Source organism: Uranotaenia lowii, chromosome 3, assembly GCF_029784155.1.
Source record: "Uranotaenia lowii strain MFRU-FL chromosome 3, ASM2978415v1, whole genome shotgun sequence".
Classification (NCBI taxonomy): domain Eukaryota; kingdom Metazoa; phylum Arthropoda; class Insecta; order Diptera; family Culicidae; genus Uranotaenia; species Uranotaenia lowii.
The window spans coordinates 269,790,285-269,810,301 of NC_073693.1; the positions used below are offsets into that span (position 1 = coordinate 269,790,285).

Below are 20,017 nucleotides of genomic sequence, written 5' to 3' on the forward strand. Positions count from 1 at the left end.
TACAAAATGAAAACTCGTTGCGCTAATTCCGGACTGGATGGATCGCTTCTAAAATTTGTATTGCTATTTCTGACAGCAAAACCAACCAAAAAAATTTATGGGAGGTGTAAAAATTTAAGAATTTGAAATTTTAATACAAAGCTTGTAGCGGTGTAGTGTTCAATCATTGGATCAACGCCAATGTTTCAATTATTGAACGTTCAATCTTGCAGTACTCGTTTCGTAAAGAAATGCATGTACAGACCCCGTTCGTTTTTGGCAACATTCGATTTTGGCAACAATCGATTTTGGCAACATCCGATTTTGGCAAATGTGCCAAAATTGAACGGTTTTTAGAAACAACATTACCTTTTAGTTTTCGTTATAACATAACCTTTAATTCAAAAAGTTTAAAAACAAATTCAAACTAAAGACTGAAAATGACAAAAACAACGAAAAAATGATGAAGAATGACAAAAACAGCAAATACGACAAATGAAAACAAACATTTCAAATAAAATAAGAAAAGTGCAAAATGCATCAAAAACATGATGAAAAACATAAAATATTGACTACAAATGGTCGGAAATTGACTAAAAATAACGCTATTGATAATAATAATAGTTATTTTGTAAAAATAACTGAAAAAAAGTTAAGAAAAAAACCGTTTGATTTTGGCAACATTCGATTTTCGCAACTAAAATTGTAAGGGCGTGTTGCCAAAATCGAACGGGGTCTGTACCAGTTATTGAACAAACATCGGTTGGTGCTTGGAAATATAAATAAACTCATTCTTGGTTGCTAGCTCAACCAAAATCGCCCGTGCAAAGCATACTATCAAGCGAAATACCCATAAATATATACAATGATTTCCAATGTTTACGTGTTCAATAATTAGAACATTGCCTGTTCAATATTAGAATCATTGTGTTTAATAACTGGGAGAAAACAATTTGAATAAAAAGACTAAAATGATGATTTTAAAACATATTTCCCCGAAAAAAAACATGAAGATTCGAAGCTGTGGAACAAGCTTAAGCCACACTATCAAAATTTCATCCAAAAAACCTTTCATCATTATACTGAATTCATGAAATGTTTCACTCGGCGTACTGAAAGCTCACGCGAGATATAGTGTTCTTACCCCATCAGAGTTATGTAAGAAATATGGTTTTATTTGATTCACGAAAAAAAAACTTAAAAAATAAAATTGTAAGTAATCTATTTTAAATTATGAGTAAGATCTGAAGACGCCTGGCGCAAACCCGTCAGAAAACAAGAAAAAAAACCCATTTCTTAAACTCATTCAAAATAAGGCCTTAGTTAATAACCCTCCGCTCTACGTCTCTTTAATTTCCATATCAATCCGTTGCAGTTTCACGACAATAACGGAAGCCTTGCTTAAAAGAGATTAAATAGATATGTTGAGAACTTTTGTTTATAATTTTCGGAACAAGTTCTAAATCAAGATCTTAAAATCAATACACAGAATCGCAAAAATGTGAGTACCTAAGTAATTTGGAAAGCAAATCTCCGAACATTGAACGATATGGATAAATACTTCCAATGTACTTTGAATTTAAAAAAATGCATTCGATACTTAATATTTGAATGATTTATGTAAAAGGCACGAAAAACTCTTTAAAGGATTATCTCGGTGGAACGAAATAAGAAAACCATCATACAATAGCTCCCCCTTGAAAAGGGTAAGTAGGTAGATAAACATTCAACCGAAAGTACAAATTTTAATTAATTTTCCCGTTTTAGCTATTAACAATACATAGAGCCAGCAGTTTCCCAGCAGCAGCGTAAAGTAGAATTAATTTTCCTACCGTTCTTGGTGTGGCTGATGTTCGCCTTGTCATGGAACCATTCTGAGAATCTTTCAGCACCAAGAAATTTAGATTTGATGAACATTTATTTGTTTCGGGTCTTTTTCACAAGAAGCTTCTAACAAAACATTCAATCACTTGAATCAAATAAAATTCAACAATCAAATCGAATGTTTAGCTTCAAAAATACAATTTATTAAGTTCATTTCAATATTCCTAACCTAGATATATTTCTCAGCTTTTTGGTCTTTTCACTTTAAAACGTGGGGTTTCAAAATTTTTAAATAAAATTGAATTGTTATAGTAAACTCCTAAAATAGGATCAACAATTGTTGGCCTCCTTAAAATCTTTGAGCTTCCACTATTCTCACAGAATCAACTATGTAATTATACTAGTTTACAGCATTTTTGAACTCAGTAAACTGAAGGTCATTTCCAATGTGAAATCGGGCGCTGGATCCGAAAATGAAATTCAAAAAAATCTCAGTAGAACCGTTTTTGAGTTATGCTCCAAATATGAAATTTCGAAAAAATTAAAAAAGTTCTTGTACTTAGATTAAAATATCTCGGACGGCATAACAGTAATTTGAAATCCCTCTTTTGCATATTGAAGGTTAATAAGTTTTTTATCGATCATCTGAACACTGTTTTTGCGTTTGACCAACAGTATTGCTGATATTAGTGACTTTATGAGAAAAAAATTTATTAAAAACGCATTTTTTTAGAGAAAATTTTGTTTCAACGAAAGTTTTAGACTCGATGGTAGCATTTGAAAAATCTGATTTTCTTTTGCGCTTAAATGTCAATTTAAAACAAAGATTTCAAGTGGTTATTTATCAAAATCGGTTGAAAATTGAAGAAGTTATGGCTACTTTACCATAACTGAAATTTTTGGAGTTTTTAATAATTTAACGAACCGCAGTACACTTATCATAGTATAGGAAGAATGAAACATGATAAATCTCACTCGCTCCAAGTCAAAATTATCTATTAGCTTATCAGAAGGTCACATGCCAAGTTTCTGGAAGATCTGACCATAGGGAGGGGTTGCTTAAGTCTCAAACGTGAATAAAATTTTGAGGTAATTTGCCCGGATGGAACGAAAAATACTGGTTTTTCATCAATAACTTTTTTCATCACTAGCTGATTGTTTTTTATGGTTGATTTTCTTGAAGCCTAAGTTGAGACAAATATTTCACCCGAAGACTGTAACTCGATTGGGTTTGAAACAGAAAAGTTATTGCGGTTCAAAGATTGTATTTTGGTCGAAAATTGTCATATAAAATGCAATGCGTAAAAAGTACTCATTGCGTGTTGGACAAATTTTGCGACCTTTGAACCGCAATAACTTTTCTGTTTCAAATCCAATCAAGTTACAATCTTCGGGTGAAATATTTGTCTCAACTTAGGCTTCAAGAAAATCAACCATAAAAAACAATCAGCTAGTGATGAAAAAAGTTATTGATGAAAAACCAGTATTTTTCGTTCCATCCGGGCAAATTACCTCAAAATTTTATTCACGTTTGAGACTTAAGCAACCCCTCCCTATGGTCAGATCTTCCAGAAACTTGGCATTTGACCTTCTGATAAGCTAATAGATAATTTTGACTTGGAGCGAGTGAGATTTATCATGTTTCATTCTTCCTATACTATTATAAGTGTACTGCGGTTCGTTAAATTATTAAAAACTCCAAAAATTTCAGTTATGGTAAAGTAGCCATAACTTCTTCAATTTCCAACCGATTTTGATAAATAACCACTTGAAATCTTTGTTTTAAATTGACATTTAAGTGCAAAAGAAAATCAGATTTTTTGAATGCTACCATCGAGTCTAAAACTTTCGTTGAACAAAATTTTCTCTAAAAAAATGCGTTTTTAATACTTTTTATTTCACATAAAGTCACTAGTATCAGCAATACTGTTGGTCAAACGCAAAAACAGTGTTCAGATGAACTTATTCACCTTCAATATGCAAAAGAGGGATTTCAAATTACTGTTATGCCGTCCGAGATATTTTAATCTAAGTACAAGAACTTTTTTAATTTTTTCGAAACTTCATATTTGGAGCATAACTCAAAAACGGTTCTACTGAGATTTTTTTGAATTTCATTTTCGGATTCAGCGCCCGATTTTACATTAAAAATGTTAGTCAGTTAATCAAGTTCACGATTTTTTTTTAAATTTTGTAAACTAGTGTTATTATTTGCCATTGCTGTTGGAAAACCACAAACGAACGGTTTTATTTATGAAACGAAGGGAAACCTCCTATTCCGGTGATAAAATATTAAGAAGAGGCAAATTTATTATTTACTCCGAAGTGCAGCAATTCGGTTAAGAAGAGAACGAATCGGAAACCGACACTCAGAGTTATCTTAAAAAAGGAGCTTCGAAAAGATGAGTTGGAAAACGGGGGGAAAAACAGGGAGAAGTGAAATAACTTTCAGCTTTGACGCAGTAAAATAGCCCAAAGCAATGGCAAAAGTTGGTTTCATTGGATTTCGAACCGGGCCCGCGCAAAAATTACGACGCTTGCCGAACTTTTCAAACTTGCCTAATGCTTAAGCAAAGTTACCCAACCCCAAAAGGCTCAATGGAATTTTCGCATCCGGTTGTTTTTCGGGGGAGTTTTTGGGGTGTTGCCAGAGATTTGTGCTGACTGTGTGATGAATAAAAATTTTGCTCGTTTATAATGGCCTGGAAAAGGATGGTTTCGAAATATCGGGAAAATCTGAACGCATCTCAACAAATTGCCGAAACGAAATCCTAAATTGTGTAGGTAGAAGCTTTGCGGCGTAAAATGTGGAGAGCTTCCTCTAATAATGATTGATCGTTCTGGCATCTGTCGGACATGAAATTAATTGTGAAATAATAATCACGCTGAGTGGTTTTTCCGGGCTTAGTTTCGTTTGGATTATGGAATGGGTTAATGTGACCATGTTTGGCAAATGAACACCAGAGATGTAGTATTGTTTTTGTTTAAAGCGTGCTCAGGCCATTTATGGAAATCGCGAATTCTGCTCGTTTTTTATTGGTACGCGTTGAGCCTTTCAATGAGTTACTAATTAGATTTTAATTTACGCTTCGATTGGTTTGCTAATAACAAGCTAATTTGCTGCGAAAGTTGGGTAGATTATATTGATCATAGAACAATTGGGTAGGGTGAAATAAATTGATCTCTGTAATCAGCATTAAAAGCTTAGAATAGGAAATTGTTCTGATAAAACTTTCTCAATAATGCATTCAAACTTATATGAGCTCGAAATAATCAAAATAAGCATATACATCACTCTTGGCATCACGGAAAATGTGAATTTTTCAGCCTTTGTTAAGATAAAATCAATTGAATTTTTAAAAAAATCTGTAACTGTATTTCTTTGAAAAGTTAGTTTCCATACGATAAGCCCCTAAAACTCATACAGAAAATAAACTTTTGTAGTAACAATGTTCTTTTTGTTCCATTTGAAGAAAGAACTTCACCCAACGACGTTTCTAGCTAGAACGATTTTATTCCGATTTTTTCGTTGCAAAGTTTCCTACTGGAGATTCCTTGAGTAGTCAATTTTTTAGTCGATCACCAATCAGCGATCAGTAAAACACGTGGTCAGCCAAAAGGTGGAGAAGGCAAAAATGGCATTTTATGCAGATTTGGAATTAGATTTCAAGCTTTTAATAAAAATTTTTATTTGAAAATAAAATTCAGTTTTCAATCAACGTCATCGAATGTTCAAGTTTGGATAAAATTGTTGATAATAAAATTGATGCTGGATCTATTATAAGCGAATGAAATTTCATTTTCTCAATACATTCAATGATTCAATAGTGAAATACCGTTAACTGGGGTCATTTTGAGCACCAGAGTAACATAGATCCTCCAGAATTTTTAACTGAAGATTTTACTGAATATTTTTTTACTGATGATCATCAATAATTTTGTCTTAAATTAAAACTTTCAAAGTTGATGAATCCAGCTTCGTATAAATGAAAATTGGTATTTATGCAACAATAAATTGAATTGTTTTATTTGGAACTTAAAATTTCAAAAAATATTTGGCCTAAATCAAACACATTTGATGATAAAATGGAACCATTAAGGAAAAAACGATTGACTTCACATGAAAGTTAAACTTTTCGGCTTTGCGTGAGTTTAGTCCTTTTGTGAAATAAATTGGCTTGTCTTATCTTAATCGTTAATCCAACTCCGTACGTTCATAACATGTTCTAATAGGAAATTTCCTGGCTAAAACTTTGTACAAGACATCAAAGTTCTACAAATTGAGGGAAAAGAGTTGTAATGTGACAAACAGAGTGGTTATTTCATTTAAAAAAATTAACAAAGCTCCTCATCACTGATTGAACCAAGCCCAGAAACAGTATTCTACCAACTTAGTTATTGATTGTAGAGTATTTAAATGTTCATAATAGTTTATTTACATTAAAACATCAATCCTTTACATAAATTTATTCAAAATAATCTACAGTAGGATGCATTTCTGGGGCTTTTTTATGATAAAAATGTCTCCCACTTTTCTTGGAAATTTAGTTATTTATATTTTGAGCTAAGTTAGTGTGCGGACTACTTGAACAAATATTTAGGACTAGGAAACAAATTGGACTTTCTTCTTACATTTAGGCCCAAATTTTAAATAATTCACCTGGATATCGAAATGAGATTTCTTTGTTGAAAATCCTTTCATCCTTTTTTATGATTTTTGAAGGTTTTCATACTTTTCACTGTTAATCGATTGTTAAACCTTAGACACGGGTATCACAAAGATAGTAAAGTGCCATATATAGAACCAAAAATATTATTGCATTTGTTAGCGTTTTTGGAGGCATTCGTGTATGTTAAAATGTGGTAAAATTTGAGTTTTCAAGTGAGAATTAATGATGGTTAATTTTTGTCAAAAGTTCACGAACAGATCGTTTTTCATTGATTTTGAGAAGATTGCAAAATCTCAACATCAACTTTGTTTTCAACAATTTTTAATGATGGATTCAATGAACAGTAGGGTTTTTTTTACACTGACGAGCAAAAAAAACCGTGTTTATTCCCGAAAACCGTTAAAAAAAAACGTGTAAAAAACCGTGTAAAAAAAACGTGTAAAAAATACCGTGTAAAAAAAACCGCGTAAAAAATCTTTGTGTAATAATGTTATTTGAGAATCTTCTCTCAATTCACTTTAAGATGACAGATCTTAAGTTATCAGCCTTTCGAGAATTTTTTGTTACGTTTCTATAAATTTTACATTCGTTCCGAAACTTTTTTTAATAAAATTTCCTAGATTAATTTTTTAAGCACGGATTTTTATCTGAAAGTATAGAACACTGCAAACGATTGTCTGTGGATTTCTACATTTTTGGCTTTCCCCAGATATGTCATTTTCTAACTGTTATGAATGAAAAAAATAACATCTTGTCTTGATTAGATTTTTTTTGCAGTGGCTTGAAATGTATAAAACAATTTTTTTTACATTTATTTGCCCAGATTATGTACATTTTCAAGAACATACATTGCACAAAATATGAAATGAGTATCAAAATTTTCATGTACAGCTCAGGTGTCATTTTTTTTTAAAATTTGAAATCTTTCTTTTATTATTCGTAGTTGGAACATCGCGAGGAAGGGAGGGATTAATAAAAATAAATTTAAAATTTCAATAATTTGGAAAAATTTGGACAAAAGCTTTCATGTAACAAACTTGTGAACAAACTAAATACATAGCACAAATCATAAAATGAAGAAAATTTAGTTCAAAAATATGAAAAAAAATTCGTAAACTACAGGTGATATAATTCTTATTTTGTCTCATTTTGTCAGTTAGGACTCCGCTCTTTCAACTGTTTGAATTTTCGAACAATTTATCAAATTTTTATTTAAAACAACTTAAACATTTTTTAATCCTCCCCTCGGGGATTGTTGGAAAAATCGGAGTGACAAAAAAAGAAATTGATATTATTTCCGGAATAATAAAACCCCATAAATTAGGGTTGCCATCCGTCCCGCAAAAGCGGGACATGTCCCGCTTTTTTAGAGGATGTCCCGCCGTCCCGCTTTTCTCTCAAAATGTCCCGCTTTTTCCTGAGAAAATTTTTGTGGTAGACTCAACCTTCTTCGATTCTTCACTTCAAAATAGTTGGTCCGAGCTTAATGAAAACGCTTCTTATAAAATCGCACTTCGATCATTTTCTACTCCTGTCATTGTTTTCTAATTTTTTTTATCCATTTATGATTTTAAAAACTAGAAACTTTCTTACTTAAAGAACATGACATTCACCGATAAGGCTGTAAAAATTAAATAGGTAACACTTTTATGAAGTTTCACTGTCTTACACGGGAAAACCTTAATTTTGCTTCAATTCATATTCAATGGTTTAACACAGAAAATCATTCAAATAGGTATAATGTTTTTTTTTGTGTTTCTTTTTCTCAAAATTATTAGCATTTTTCCAAAGTTAAATAACTCGTTTAGTTTAGAATTTAAGATTGCCAGGATATTTTTCAAACATATCCGGACCGGGTGAATCTGGGAAATTTGATCTTAAAACCGGGCATCTGATTTTAAAATTTTCAACCCAAAATCCGGGCGATATCCGAGAAAAATTTGGTCAATACCACGGAATTATTCAATAAAAATCAAAAAGCCAATAAACATCAATCAATAAAAATCAAAACATAACAGCTCATTTTAAATCGTGTCTTAGGCTTCCGAAAAACTGTTCATAATTATTTAACTTGCTCAAAAAATCGTTTGTGGACGCCAAAAAAAAGAAATAAATAAATGGCTCAATTTAATTTTTTTGTTCAATTTTTTAAATAATGTGAAAAAGTCTGTGCCAAATCCAAGCTTTTTTTCTACGAAATCCGGGCAACAAGCAGAAGCTAACTTTTTTTAAATTTTGTGTCAAATGTCCGGGTAAGTTCGGGCAAGCCCGGCTCTCAGGCAAGCTTATCTTTTCATCACCATAAAAATTGGGTTCAGTTAAGCGTTCTTTTATCACGTACTAGCGATGTAAATATGTTTCTTTTGAAAATGACATTCTTTAAATTGTTTCAAATGATGATGGCTCAATATTTTTCTCCGGAATCCTAGTAAAATCCCTTGAATATAAAGCCTTAGAAAAAATTAATTGCGGATAAAATAAAACAGGACTACCGAGCGAAAAAAAAAGTTTTAAATCAAACAATGAATGAATGGAAGAGTTAAATTAAATAATCTAGGTAGATGATCAAAAACGACTATTTTAAAACATAAATACTTTCTTCAAATTTGGGATTCAAATTGCTTTGAACTTCAACATTTTCGACTGCAGTGTTCGCAGTTTACAAATATGGAAGTTTTCTTCAGAATTAAATTTTTTGAACAAATTTCCTTTATCCATATTCATTACTTTCTATACACTATTTTAGCTGAAGGAACATATATGTACATATGTATGAAAATGGTCGTAAAAATTTGATTTTGAATAGTTTCCAAAATGTCCCGTTTTTTTCGGCGATGTCCCGCTTTTTATTTGTGAAATGTCCCGCTTTTTTCTGAAAGTATCTGGTAAGCCTACCATAAATGCTCTTTACTTCAGAATATCCTGATCAAATGTATGTAAAAGATTGATTTTCCCTTAATTTGTATCACTTTAATTTCTTGTACAAAGTTGTAGCCAGGAAAATTTCCTATTAGATCATGTTATGAGCATATGAAGTTGGATTAACGATAAAGATAAGACAAGCGTTTTAACTGTCATTAGTATGATTTTGTCTTTGAAAAAAACATTAAAAATGTAAAAAAAATCTTTAAAAAAATAATTATTTAAGACCCTCCGATAGATTATTTAAAATTTGGACTCAAGTGAATAGGGAAAGCCCCAACTTTTGAATGGTGCTAAAATTAGAGATGCAAATTTTCGATAAATAAAATGGTTCCATGTATACTCACTAAGTTTTTAAAAGTAAATCTACATATCTAAAATTTATCAGGTAACCATCTAATCGGTGAATTTCGATGAAAATAAAAGAACACAATAATGGTTATAGGTAGAAAGTTCCACGCCACACTAATTTTGTTTGTTTTTTGTAGTTAAAAGTAATTTTTAAATTTTTAAGTTTTTTTACCCCTCAATGTATGCAGCCTTATAGAGCTTTTTCGAAAACACTTAATATCGTTTTTTTTAAATTCCAAATAAATTATTTGCTACCACGTAGAGACTCGTCACATTTCTGGAACCTTTAAAATTGAGTTTGAGAATCATTTATTTTTATGGAGCAATAGTATATTTATGAACGATTGAATTGTAACTCTCTTCACTCAACTCAAAATGACATTCTGCCTTGAATAGGGATGATAAAAAAAATTCACATTTTTTTCGAAATTCAAAAATTTTTCAAAAAAATTCAATAAAAACGATTTTTTTAAAAATTTCTAAATTATTACTTTTTTAAGGAATTTTTACACATCGAAACTGAAAACGTTAAATTTGAAGCTCTTAAGAAACATAATTAGCGAAAACTTGAAAATGTTGCTCGTGTATTTTGTTCGCAAAACTGAAAAATAGTTATTTTAGTCCACTAATTTGAATATCTGAAAAACCTGTTCTGAATTCTCAGTATAATTTCTACAAATATATAAGTACTATAACACATTGCAGACCCAAAACGAGATACACGCCAAACGAGATTTTTTCGCTCGCCGCGGCTGTTCTTCACTAAGAAGCATACCGTCAACTGGGGCAACATGCAACAATTTTCAACTTCAATGGCTTCTAAAAAACTTATGTTCACAGTTAATCGTATCCTTTATGCATCAAAAGTTTTAAGGATGCTGGGGCATCAAATTGGCGTAGTTAAAAAAAATTTTGGTTTCTTCAGTTATTTTTAATTTTCTAAAAACATGCGATTTTCACACTCCTTAGAAAATGGGGTAACTTGCAACAAACTTTGTTTTTAATGAAAAATCTTATGAACACGTACAAAAATTCATAGTCTTTAATATATTTGCGATGCATTAAAGACCATTACGCATGACAACACCAATTGCAGTAGTTTTTGGGTCTGTCAAAACAAATTTTCACATTTTTTCTGAAAATAAGGATGCTGCATACATTTAGGGGTTAAATAATACTACGAAAAAATCTACAAGCTGAAATTATAAAAATAAATGTTTGGATGAATGAAATTTAAATGTTTACAAACGCGTGATACGAAACATTCATATTCCAGCACATGGAAACGAGATTTACAAGGTATTTCTTTGATTTGCATTTTGTTGCATTTAACCCCAGAAACCTAACTGAATTTTAAAAATATTCATTTAAAAAAATTGGGTGATCGTTCGAAAAATATTTTTACACCAACAATGTTGGTATAACATGAGGAAACCTGTAAAAAGTTTGTAGGTAATTTTATCAAGCCGATCCGTCATACTGGGTAAAGTTTTTTTCGGCATCAAAAAATGTTATAATTTGTACATTTATTGCTCGATTTTCCAAATATTACATAAAAATAAAAAACTTAAGACAACTAGCTTAAGATGCGAGAAATTATGTCATCATCATTTTGTTATCATTAAAACAACAGTCGAGATAAGTCAAGTTCATTGTTTATGGTGTGTACTTACTGTGCTCCGTGTTTACTGTTTTTTTACCGTGAACTCTTTGATTTTAACCGTTCCGTCCGTGTCCTGTGTTACATTCTCGTGCTGGTAGTGCCGCGCATAGTGGAATATTCACTGATCTGCCCTCTCCGTGCCGTGAATCCGTCGCCGAAAGTTCGGTTTCTACACGCCGCTTCGTTGTTTATTTTGTTTTGCTTTGCACTGAACAAAATCGGACTGTTCGATTCTAGTCAAAAGATAAGGTACCGTGAATTGGATATCATTTTCGTTTTGTTACGTCCATGTCATCAAACGAAATGGCCTGTGATAAGTGCGCTAAGCCAACAAGCAACACGGATAGCATCATTTGCCAAGGCCTATGCAGTTTAGCTTTCCACTTGAAATGCGCTGGGTTGCTTTCATCGCACCTAAAATCTAAGGCCGACAACAGAAATTTGCTATGGGTTTGCGACGAGTGTTGCGAACTACTGAAGCACTCTTTCTTTCGTCGCTCTTTGGCTTGCTACGAGTTACTGATAGCAGACCTTCGAAAAAGTCAAGCTTCCTTGGTATCGGAGCTGAAATTGGAATTAGCCGCGACGAATTCAAAGCTGGATAAATGTTTGAAAGCGCTGACCAACAACAACCCTGCCCCCCGTATCACTTCCCCTTGGCCCAGCGTTCCAACTCCAACGAATAAGAGACGACGAGTCGAGAATCTGACTCTGGCACCTTGTGTGGGTACAAAAAAGGCCACCGTGAAAACTATTGCAACGGTCGCTCCTCCCGAAAAAAAATTCTGGGTTTATCTGGCGAGACTACAAAACAATGTCACAGCTAAAGACATCGAAGAGCTTGCCATGGAATGTCTTCAATGCGATTCTGCCGAGGTTCATCTCCTGGTTCGCAAGGATGTTAACGTCTCGACGCTTAGGTCCATTTCATTCAAAGTTGGTGTGGATCCTGAGCTCAAGGACGCGGCACTTTCCCCGAGGACTTGGCCAGCAGGGGTCCTATTCCGGGAATTTGAGGATATGGGAACAAAAAACTCGATAACACCAGCTGTCACGCTGCCACCCAGATCGTCGATGAGGTCAACTCCAGGTGGTTCGACAACTCCAGTCACGCCGCTTCATTGACCGCCTCAACGTTCTCTGACAGCGGGCCTTTGATGGCCTCGACATCAAATGCTTCTAGTTTCATCATAAAATCTCCGTTCGATTGTTGTGACGACATCCTCCAGTTTGATCTTATTGCTGCCGCATTACGGGTTCCATCACCGGGACGCAACAAATCTGGCACTTTGGGGACCTCGGAGCCCTTCGTCTCAGTCGCGCCGTTTCCAGCCAGCGTCTTCAGTCGTCCCGGCCCTGAGTTCGTCTGTGGTGATGAGGCTCCCCAGATTGCCCTTACAGGCAAGTATTCGTCAATCTTGAGAGCGCTCCCTGCGCCTGATGTTTTCCTGCCTTTCGACAGATTCATCGATTTTTTACCACACCTTGGAGGTTCTGTCCCAGCGGCATTGGCTTCGACCCCGGGATGCAACGAACTAGGCACTACGGAGACCTCAGAGCCCCTCGACTCAGTCGCGCAGTTTCCTGCCAGCGTCATCAGTCGTCCCGGCCCTGAGATCGATTGTGGCAATGAGGTTCTCCAGCCTGCATACTCAGGCAAGTACTCTACATCACCTCGAACATTATTTTTGTGTGATAAATTTCCGCCCAACAGTACATCATTCGTTGGTTATCACCAAGCTGTGCTTGCTAGTACTCCAACATGCTCTTCATCGCCCCCCACGATCATCACGACTGGTACTGAGTTCTCATCACCGGGACGCAACGTATCGGGCCTCACGGAGACCCCTGTGCCCTTCGACTCAGTCGAGCTGATTCCTGCCAGCGTCACCAGTCGTCCCGGCCCTGAGTTCGTCTGTGGCGTAGGGGTTCTCCAGCCTGCTTTACCAGGCAAGTACGCTGCTCCTGACTGCCTGCCCGCGTGATGGTATTCTCCATTTCAGTGACAACGGCTCCAGATCGGCATCAGAACCGCTTGATTTCATAAACATCTACTATCAGAATGTCGGTGGTATCAATTCCTGCGTGACTGATTATCTGCTTGCTACTTCATGTTCCTGCTACGATATTATCACCTTTACCGAAACATGGTTGAACGATCACACTCTCTCCAACCAGATCTTCGGATCCGATTATTCAGTGTTCCGCTGCGATCGAAGCTCCCGTAACAGCAGAAAGGCTACAGGTGGTGGGGTGTTACTCGCCGTAAGGTCCAAATTCAGAGCCATGCCAATCGATGATGAATCTTGGCATAATCTTGAGATGGTGTGGTCCCGCATCGAACTCGGCGACCGGAAGCTTTACGTTGGCATACTATATTTGCCTCCTGATCGCTCGAGAGACGTGACCTTAGCTGAATCATTCTCTAGTTGCATTTCTAAAATAAGCTCTTTCTGCGCTCCAGAAGACGACATAATCGTCTTAGGCGATTTTAACATGCCAGGTATAAAGTGGTGTTCCAGCCAAGCTAGCATCCTGTATCCCGATCCTGAACGCTCCACTTTTTCGGCTTCCTCGAACATTATTCTAGACTCTTTGAGTACAGCAACCTTACGTCAGATCAACAGTGTTGTAAACGAGAATGGCCGGATGCTTGATCTTTGCTTTGCCAATGACGGATTCCGTTTACCAACTATCGAATCAGCACCGGCACCGCTAGTTAAAGTAGGCCCACATCACCCGGCTTTACTGGTTACAATTAATATCTCTAGATTGTGTAACCCCGCTGATAAACTCACACCCTTCTACTTGGACTATAAAAACGCCGATTTCGATATCATTTCTCGCGTACTGGCCACTATAGACTGGGAATCCGAACTCGAACTAGCTAACCCTAATGCTGCAGCCGAAACTTTCTCGCACATCCTCAACTACGTAATCGACCGTCATGTGCCGAAACGCACCGCTAATGCTAATCCTCGGACTCCATGGGCTACAGCAGCTTTACGACAACTGAAAGCGACAAAAAGGCGTGCCCTTCGAAATTTCAACAAGCACAAATCGCCGCATACCAAGGAAGAATATCGCAAACTCAACTCCGCCTATAAAAAAGCCTGCCAACGTAGCTATCAAAACCATCTTCGTCGAATTCAGCAAAATCTCAAGACTAGCCCAAAATCCTTCTGGAATCACGTTAAAAATCAGCGGAATGAACCTGGAACACCATCCTGCATGTTCTTAGATGGCATCATGGCTAAGCTTGCCAGATTGCCCGGTTTTATCCGGGTTTGCCCGGATATTTGATGCAAAATTTCGAGAAAGTCCGGTCCGGCCCGGTTGCCCGGATATCGTGAAAAAAGTCCGGATATTGCCCGGATTTTTTCACAACTTTCACAAAGTAACCAAAAAAAAAATCAAAGTTTTTGAGTAAGTTTCAGCAAAATCGATTAACGGTATGGAAATTTTCAACGGTTGTTTCAAATAATTTCGCTGATTTACTTTTATAAACCTTTAAATATTTAAGTGTTCCAAAAAGTTTTTTGAACTCTGCAAATACATTAATAAAATATTAATTTCATTTTTTTTGCATTATTTCTTTGCTTTTATATATGATAACACCTAAATTTTGCCCGGTTTTTGCCCGGTTTTTTGATTTGAAAAATTGAAATCCATGCCCGGATTTTGCCAGGTTTTTTTGAAAAAATGCCCGGAATTGCTAGGCCCGGATGGGAGTGGAAAAAATTCTGGCAACTTTAATCATGGCGAACTCTGACTCCGGAATCTGCGATCTCTTTGCCAATAAATTCTCGAGCATCTTTGATACATCTTCAATAACCGACGACCAACTGAATCTAGCCATCAGGAGTGTTTCACCACTGGGCTTTTCTTTAAACGGTATAACAGTCGAGGACACAATCATCTCTAAAGCAGCCACTAAGCTCAAAAACTCCTTCTCTACGAGCCCGGATGGGATACCAGCTACCTTCCTGAAGCGTTTTATGCCTTCTTTGCTGACTCCTATCAGGCTTATCTTCCAAGCTTCGCTCGACCAGGCCACCTTCCCCTCACTGTGGAAAGAAGCTTACATGTTCCCGGTTCATAAAAAGGGAGATAGGAAAGATGTTAATAATTACCGAGTAATTTCAGCTCTGTGTGCTATTGCCAAACTTTTCGAATTGGTGGTTTTAGATCCCATTTTCATGTTCTGCAAGCACAACCTCTCCAACGACCAGCATGGATTTATGCCTCAACGCTCAACTACAACTAACTTACTAACCTTTACCTCGTATGTGCATGAAAGTTTTGCAAAGAAATCCCAAACTGATGCCATCTATACCGATCTGTCTGCCGCATTCGACAAGGTGAACCATGATATTGCCATCGGAAAGCTCGCGCGTTTAGGATTTTGTGGATCTCTAATTGGCTGGTTCCGCAGTTACCTTACGGGACGTAAATTGACAGTTCGTACGGGTAACTGTTTTTCCAGGCAGTTCTCAGCTTCATCAGGCGTGCCTCAGGGAAGTCACTTAGGACCGTTAGTATTCCTAATTTACTTCAATGACGTGCTGCAACTCCTCGATGGACCAAAATTGGCGTATGCCGACGACTTGAAACTGTACTACTCTATCAATGGCTCCGAGGATGTGAACTTCCTGCAGAACCAGTTTAACCTCTTTGCCTCCTGGTGTGATGCCAATCGCCTACCTTTAAACCGTGATAAATGTGTAGTAATATCATTTTCCCGCAAACGACGCCCGCTCTCAGCCGTTTATTTCCTTGGAAACGATGCAATCTCTCGAGCTCAACACGTGAAAGATCTTGGTGTGATCCTCGACGCGCGGCTGGATTTTAAGAATCACACCAACTATATCGTTGACAAAGCCTCCAGAAGCCTGGGTCTTCTTTTCCGCATGACGAAGGACTTTAAGGACATCTACTGCCTGAAGAGTCTTTACTGCAGTCTGGTTCGATCGATCCTCGAATATGCTTCTGCGGTTTGGTGCCCATATTATCAAAACGGCTCTGATCGCATCGAAGCCATCCAACGACGTTTTTTGAGGTATGCCCTTCGACACTTAAACTGGCAAGACCCTTTTCGACTTCCCAGCTACGAAAGCCGCTGCCGCCTGATCGACATCGACACGCTGCAAGCCCGCAGGACCGCCACTCGTGCTTCTTTCGTCGCTGATCTGCTTTCATCAAGAATCGACTCTCCTGCACTTTTGGAAGTTCTTCCACTTAGCGTCCGACCTCGTGGTTTGAGGAATCGGGATCTTCAGCTCTTCGTTCCTGTAAGACTAAACAATTACGGGGCCAACTCTGCAATAATTGGCGTCATCAAGACTTTTAACCGCTTCTCAGAATATTTTGATTTTGACGTTTCGAAGGTTTTATTCCGAAGAAGAATTCTTAGTGTTCTAAGTTCAGTGTAGATTTGTATTTGTTGTTAGTTTTTAATTTTAAAATATCATTTGGATCAATATATGATCTGTTGATTTAATAATAAATAAATAAATAAATAAATAAATAAATAAAAAAGATAACTTTATTACAATACATTAAATTAAAAATTGATTCAATGTAGTGTTATATAAATGTTGCATCGAACCCCGCTGTTGCATGATGCCCCGTTTGACGGTAACTCAAATGTAACACTGAAACTACATATGTTCGACAAAATTACTCATAGCATTAATGAATCAATAAAAAAATTCAAATGGAATGTGCTTAAAACTTTCCGGTATTTACTTTAAGTTTTATATTTATCATTATTTTATGAAATTACTTTTCTGGCGAGAAAAATTTTATTGGGAAGATCCTACGTAAATATGTGTACTCAAATTCCAGTGCAAATTGAAATTGGGTGGTAGAAGAATTTCAAAATTTCAAATTCAAAAGTTCGAAAAAAAGCTACCTTTGAGTATTTCTCTAAAATTGTGAGGTTCATATTTCAAGAGTCTATAGATGCCAAATTGTGCCAATTACTGTCAATTTTTCAACTGAGGCTGAAACTGAAACAATTTTGAAGATTGATTAAATTAACAGTACGGTTTTACACCATTTTTTACAATTTTTCTTGTGGTCATGAGCTTAAAAAAAATTGAAAAAAATAAACGTATGTGCGTATGTACTTTCTAAAAATATTAAGTGAATTTGTTTTTGAGCCTTTTTGCCTTTTTTCCTGTTTTTTTCCATTTTTTCCAAGACTTTCAATACCGTAAAAATGAAAATGTGCGAAATTCGACATAACCCATTTTCCTGGCACCCTAACAAACAGCTGAAGGTAGGAAACCAGTTAGAAATTGTATTTTCCATCGCAGTCTTCTTGCAGATGGACAACTTTGATTCTATGCGAAATAATCTGGTTTTCGGAAGCTTGTATTTTATAGGTGCTGTCTTCACCACGGAACCCCATCTAACAGTTGTTCTGGCCCGTTAGAGATGCTGAGTGCTTCCGACTGAAAATTGCTCTTGCCAAAGTGTTTTGAAAGCTTATGGAGCATCAAACGGATGAAAAATTTGAAATACCCGGAGAAAATTACCTGATTTTGTAACTTTTTTTTCGAAACGTTTATTGCTCAAGCTTGTCGGTCATAATTAGCTGGATTCCTCCAGAGGGCTAATGAAAAGCCTAAGAAACATATCATCATTTCAAAATGACTGGATTGGAGTGAAAATAAAGAAGTAAAGTGCCTTTCAATCAGCATGGCGACCGTCTTCAAATTTCAAACGACGCTCATATGTTAGTATAATGATTTATTTTGAGCGATTAAAGGTACTCCTAAATCATGTTTAATTTAGATGAAATTTGTAGGACATGTAATCAAAATGTAAACAAAATATCGCTCAGAAATTCGCTCTGAAAAAAACATACATAATTCTGATGAAAATGAAGAAAAAAGGGGTTAATTGAAAAGATAACTATTTCTTAAAGGTTTTCCACACTTAACCTTCAAAAACACTTGAATTTCTCTATTTAGCTCATTCCATCATGTTAACTTACACATAATTATTGAATTTAAATAGTTCATGTAGTTTAACTTTTTTTTTTCTCTATTTCTTTTCAGGTATTAAACACTGTAAAGTAAAACAGTCGTCGATCGCCAGCAAAATGCCGCCAACATATCAACGAAGGTTCAGAAGAAATGATTTCAAACCAAAAACGTAGCCTCGGTTACGGCTATCAAAGCTCTGCTCTGTTGTGAAAATTGTATGTAATCACGATAAAAATCATCACAGCATCTAGAATAGTTTTGTTTTGCTCGAAACTCCATCGACTGATCACTGCTGTCTCATAACTTTACTCTAGTTAGGAAACCGAACGGCTACTCAAAAAGCTCAAAAAAAGATCATCTAGAACCGTAACGCAAGACTAGCTTATCCCGTTCGTGACTCACAAGAAAACAAGGAAACGATACTCAAGATGTCGATCACCGGTTCTCTGGTCGGCTACGAGGGAGGACATTCGGAGGGACCAACGTCCAAGAAGAATCGCTCGCTGCTCAATCTTACCGCCACCTCAAACGCCTCGTCAAAGCAATGCCAAAGTCTGAACTCGAGCATATCCAACAGTGTGATACAACCGAACGTCCACAATAATAGCGTGGCATCTTCCGGAAACCAGCAGCATCGGCACTTCCGGGATGGTGGCCACGCCAAGAAACCTCGCCGGTTGCATCTGAACACCCTTTGGTCCGTGTGGTACGGGGTACTGATCACTCTGCTGCAAGCCTATCTGATACTGCAGGGTGCCCATCGATATTTGGGACTTTCGGCGCTAAGTTGGAAGTACGAGAAACCCACCACCGAACTGGACATCCAGATCGTGTTTTGTGGATTGGTGGTGCTGTTTTTACCGCTGCTGCTGGCAGCAGCCATGTTCCGGGTCGGCAATCTGGCCAACGACGGCATCAAGCTGGCTTCCGGAACGAGACTTTGCTCATCGGCTCCCACCGATGGCCTGGAGGAGGAGGCCTTCGAGGGAACCTTACGGTAAGTTTAATGGCGGTCATTGTAAGCACTTTTAACCTTCCTCAAAGTTGATCCAGTGAAGAAGGTCATCATCTTGTTGTAAGTTGTTTAACATAACTTCTTTACCTTTATCGCTTCTACATACTTCGCTACACTACCAACACAATCCCAAACACAAAAAATTGTCAGGATTCCTGGTCCTTGTTCTGATCCCCAATTCTCAACATGGAATCTGTTATTGGTTCTGATCCGAAACCTAATCCAGATTGAGATTCCATTGCAGATCATGAACCGGCTACAGGCTCTGATCCAAAGCTGGATTAATATCCTTAACCAAAACGCGATTTTGATTCCTTTCCCAACCTATGGATATTTTATCCCGGTAGTGATTTTTGAAATTCTGATCCTGGAACCTGAATTTAATCCCAATCCTAGAGTATGAACCCTGATCGCGGATCTTGTATTTGGATTTTGATTCTGGATTCAGACTCTAGATCTTGATGCTTATTGTGATCCCGGATTTAACGCTGATCCCGATTCCTGGAGCCTAATACTGAAGTCTGATTTCCGAAGCTAATCTTGGATCCTTATTCTTATCAGCAGTAATAGTTCTAAAGCTAACGGGCAAAAAGCTGAA

The 20,017-nt window shown here is 36.4% G+C and overlaps 3 protein-coding genes across 7 annotated transcripts in view; all 3 read left to right on the forward strand.

Annotated features, from left to right (window-relative positions):
• The window catches only part of LOC129754870 (protein tincar), a 473,333-nt gene that overhangs the window by 359,921 nt on the left and 93,395 nt on the right, over positions 1-20,017 (forward strand). For all 5 annotated transcript variants that reach the window (XM_055751112.1, XM_055751116.1, XM_055751117.1 and 2 more), the window contains one exon: positions 18,477-19,401. In XM_055751112.1, the coding sequence (XP_055607087.1) occupies positions 18,833-19,401 (569 nt within the window). In that variant the 5' untranslated portion in view covers positions 18,477-18,832. The remainder of the gene's footprint in view (positions 1-18,476; positions 19,402-20,017) is intronic.
• On the forward strand, positions 11,698-12,534 carry LOC129753398 (uncharacterized). The gene has a single exon (XM_055749218.1). It carries the CDS (start codon positions 11,698-11,700, stop codon positions 12,532-12,534), a length of 837 nt encoding a protein of 278 aa, XP_055605193.1.
• Positions 13,172-18,483, forward strand: LOC129753399 (uncharacterized). The gene is made up of 3 exons (XM_055749219.1): positions 13,172-13,206; positions 13,413-14,642; positions 18,477-18,483. The coding sequence occupies exons 1-3, from the start codon at positions 13,172-13,174 to the stop codon at positions 18,481-18,483; spliced, it is 1,272 nt and encodes a 423-aa protein (XP_055605194.1).

What these genes read in the sequence shown, in the direction of transcription:
- LOC129753398 (XM_055749218.1), top strand. Translation starts at nt 11,698, where the DNA reads ATGTCATCAAACGAAATGGCCTGTGATAAGTGCGCTAAGCCAACAAGC.
- LOC129753399 (XM_055749219.1), top strand. Translation starts at nt 13,172, where the DNA reads ATGCTCTTCATCGCCCCCCACGATCATCACGACTG. An exon ending in CCCCACGATCATCACGACTG is followed by an intron (nt 13,207 to 13,412) that starts GTACTGAGTTCT and finishes TCTCCATTTCAG; the next exon opens with TGACAACGGCTCCAGATCGG.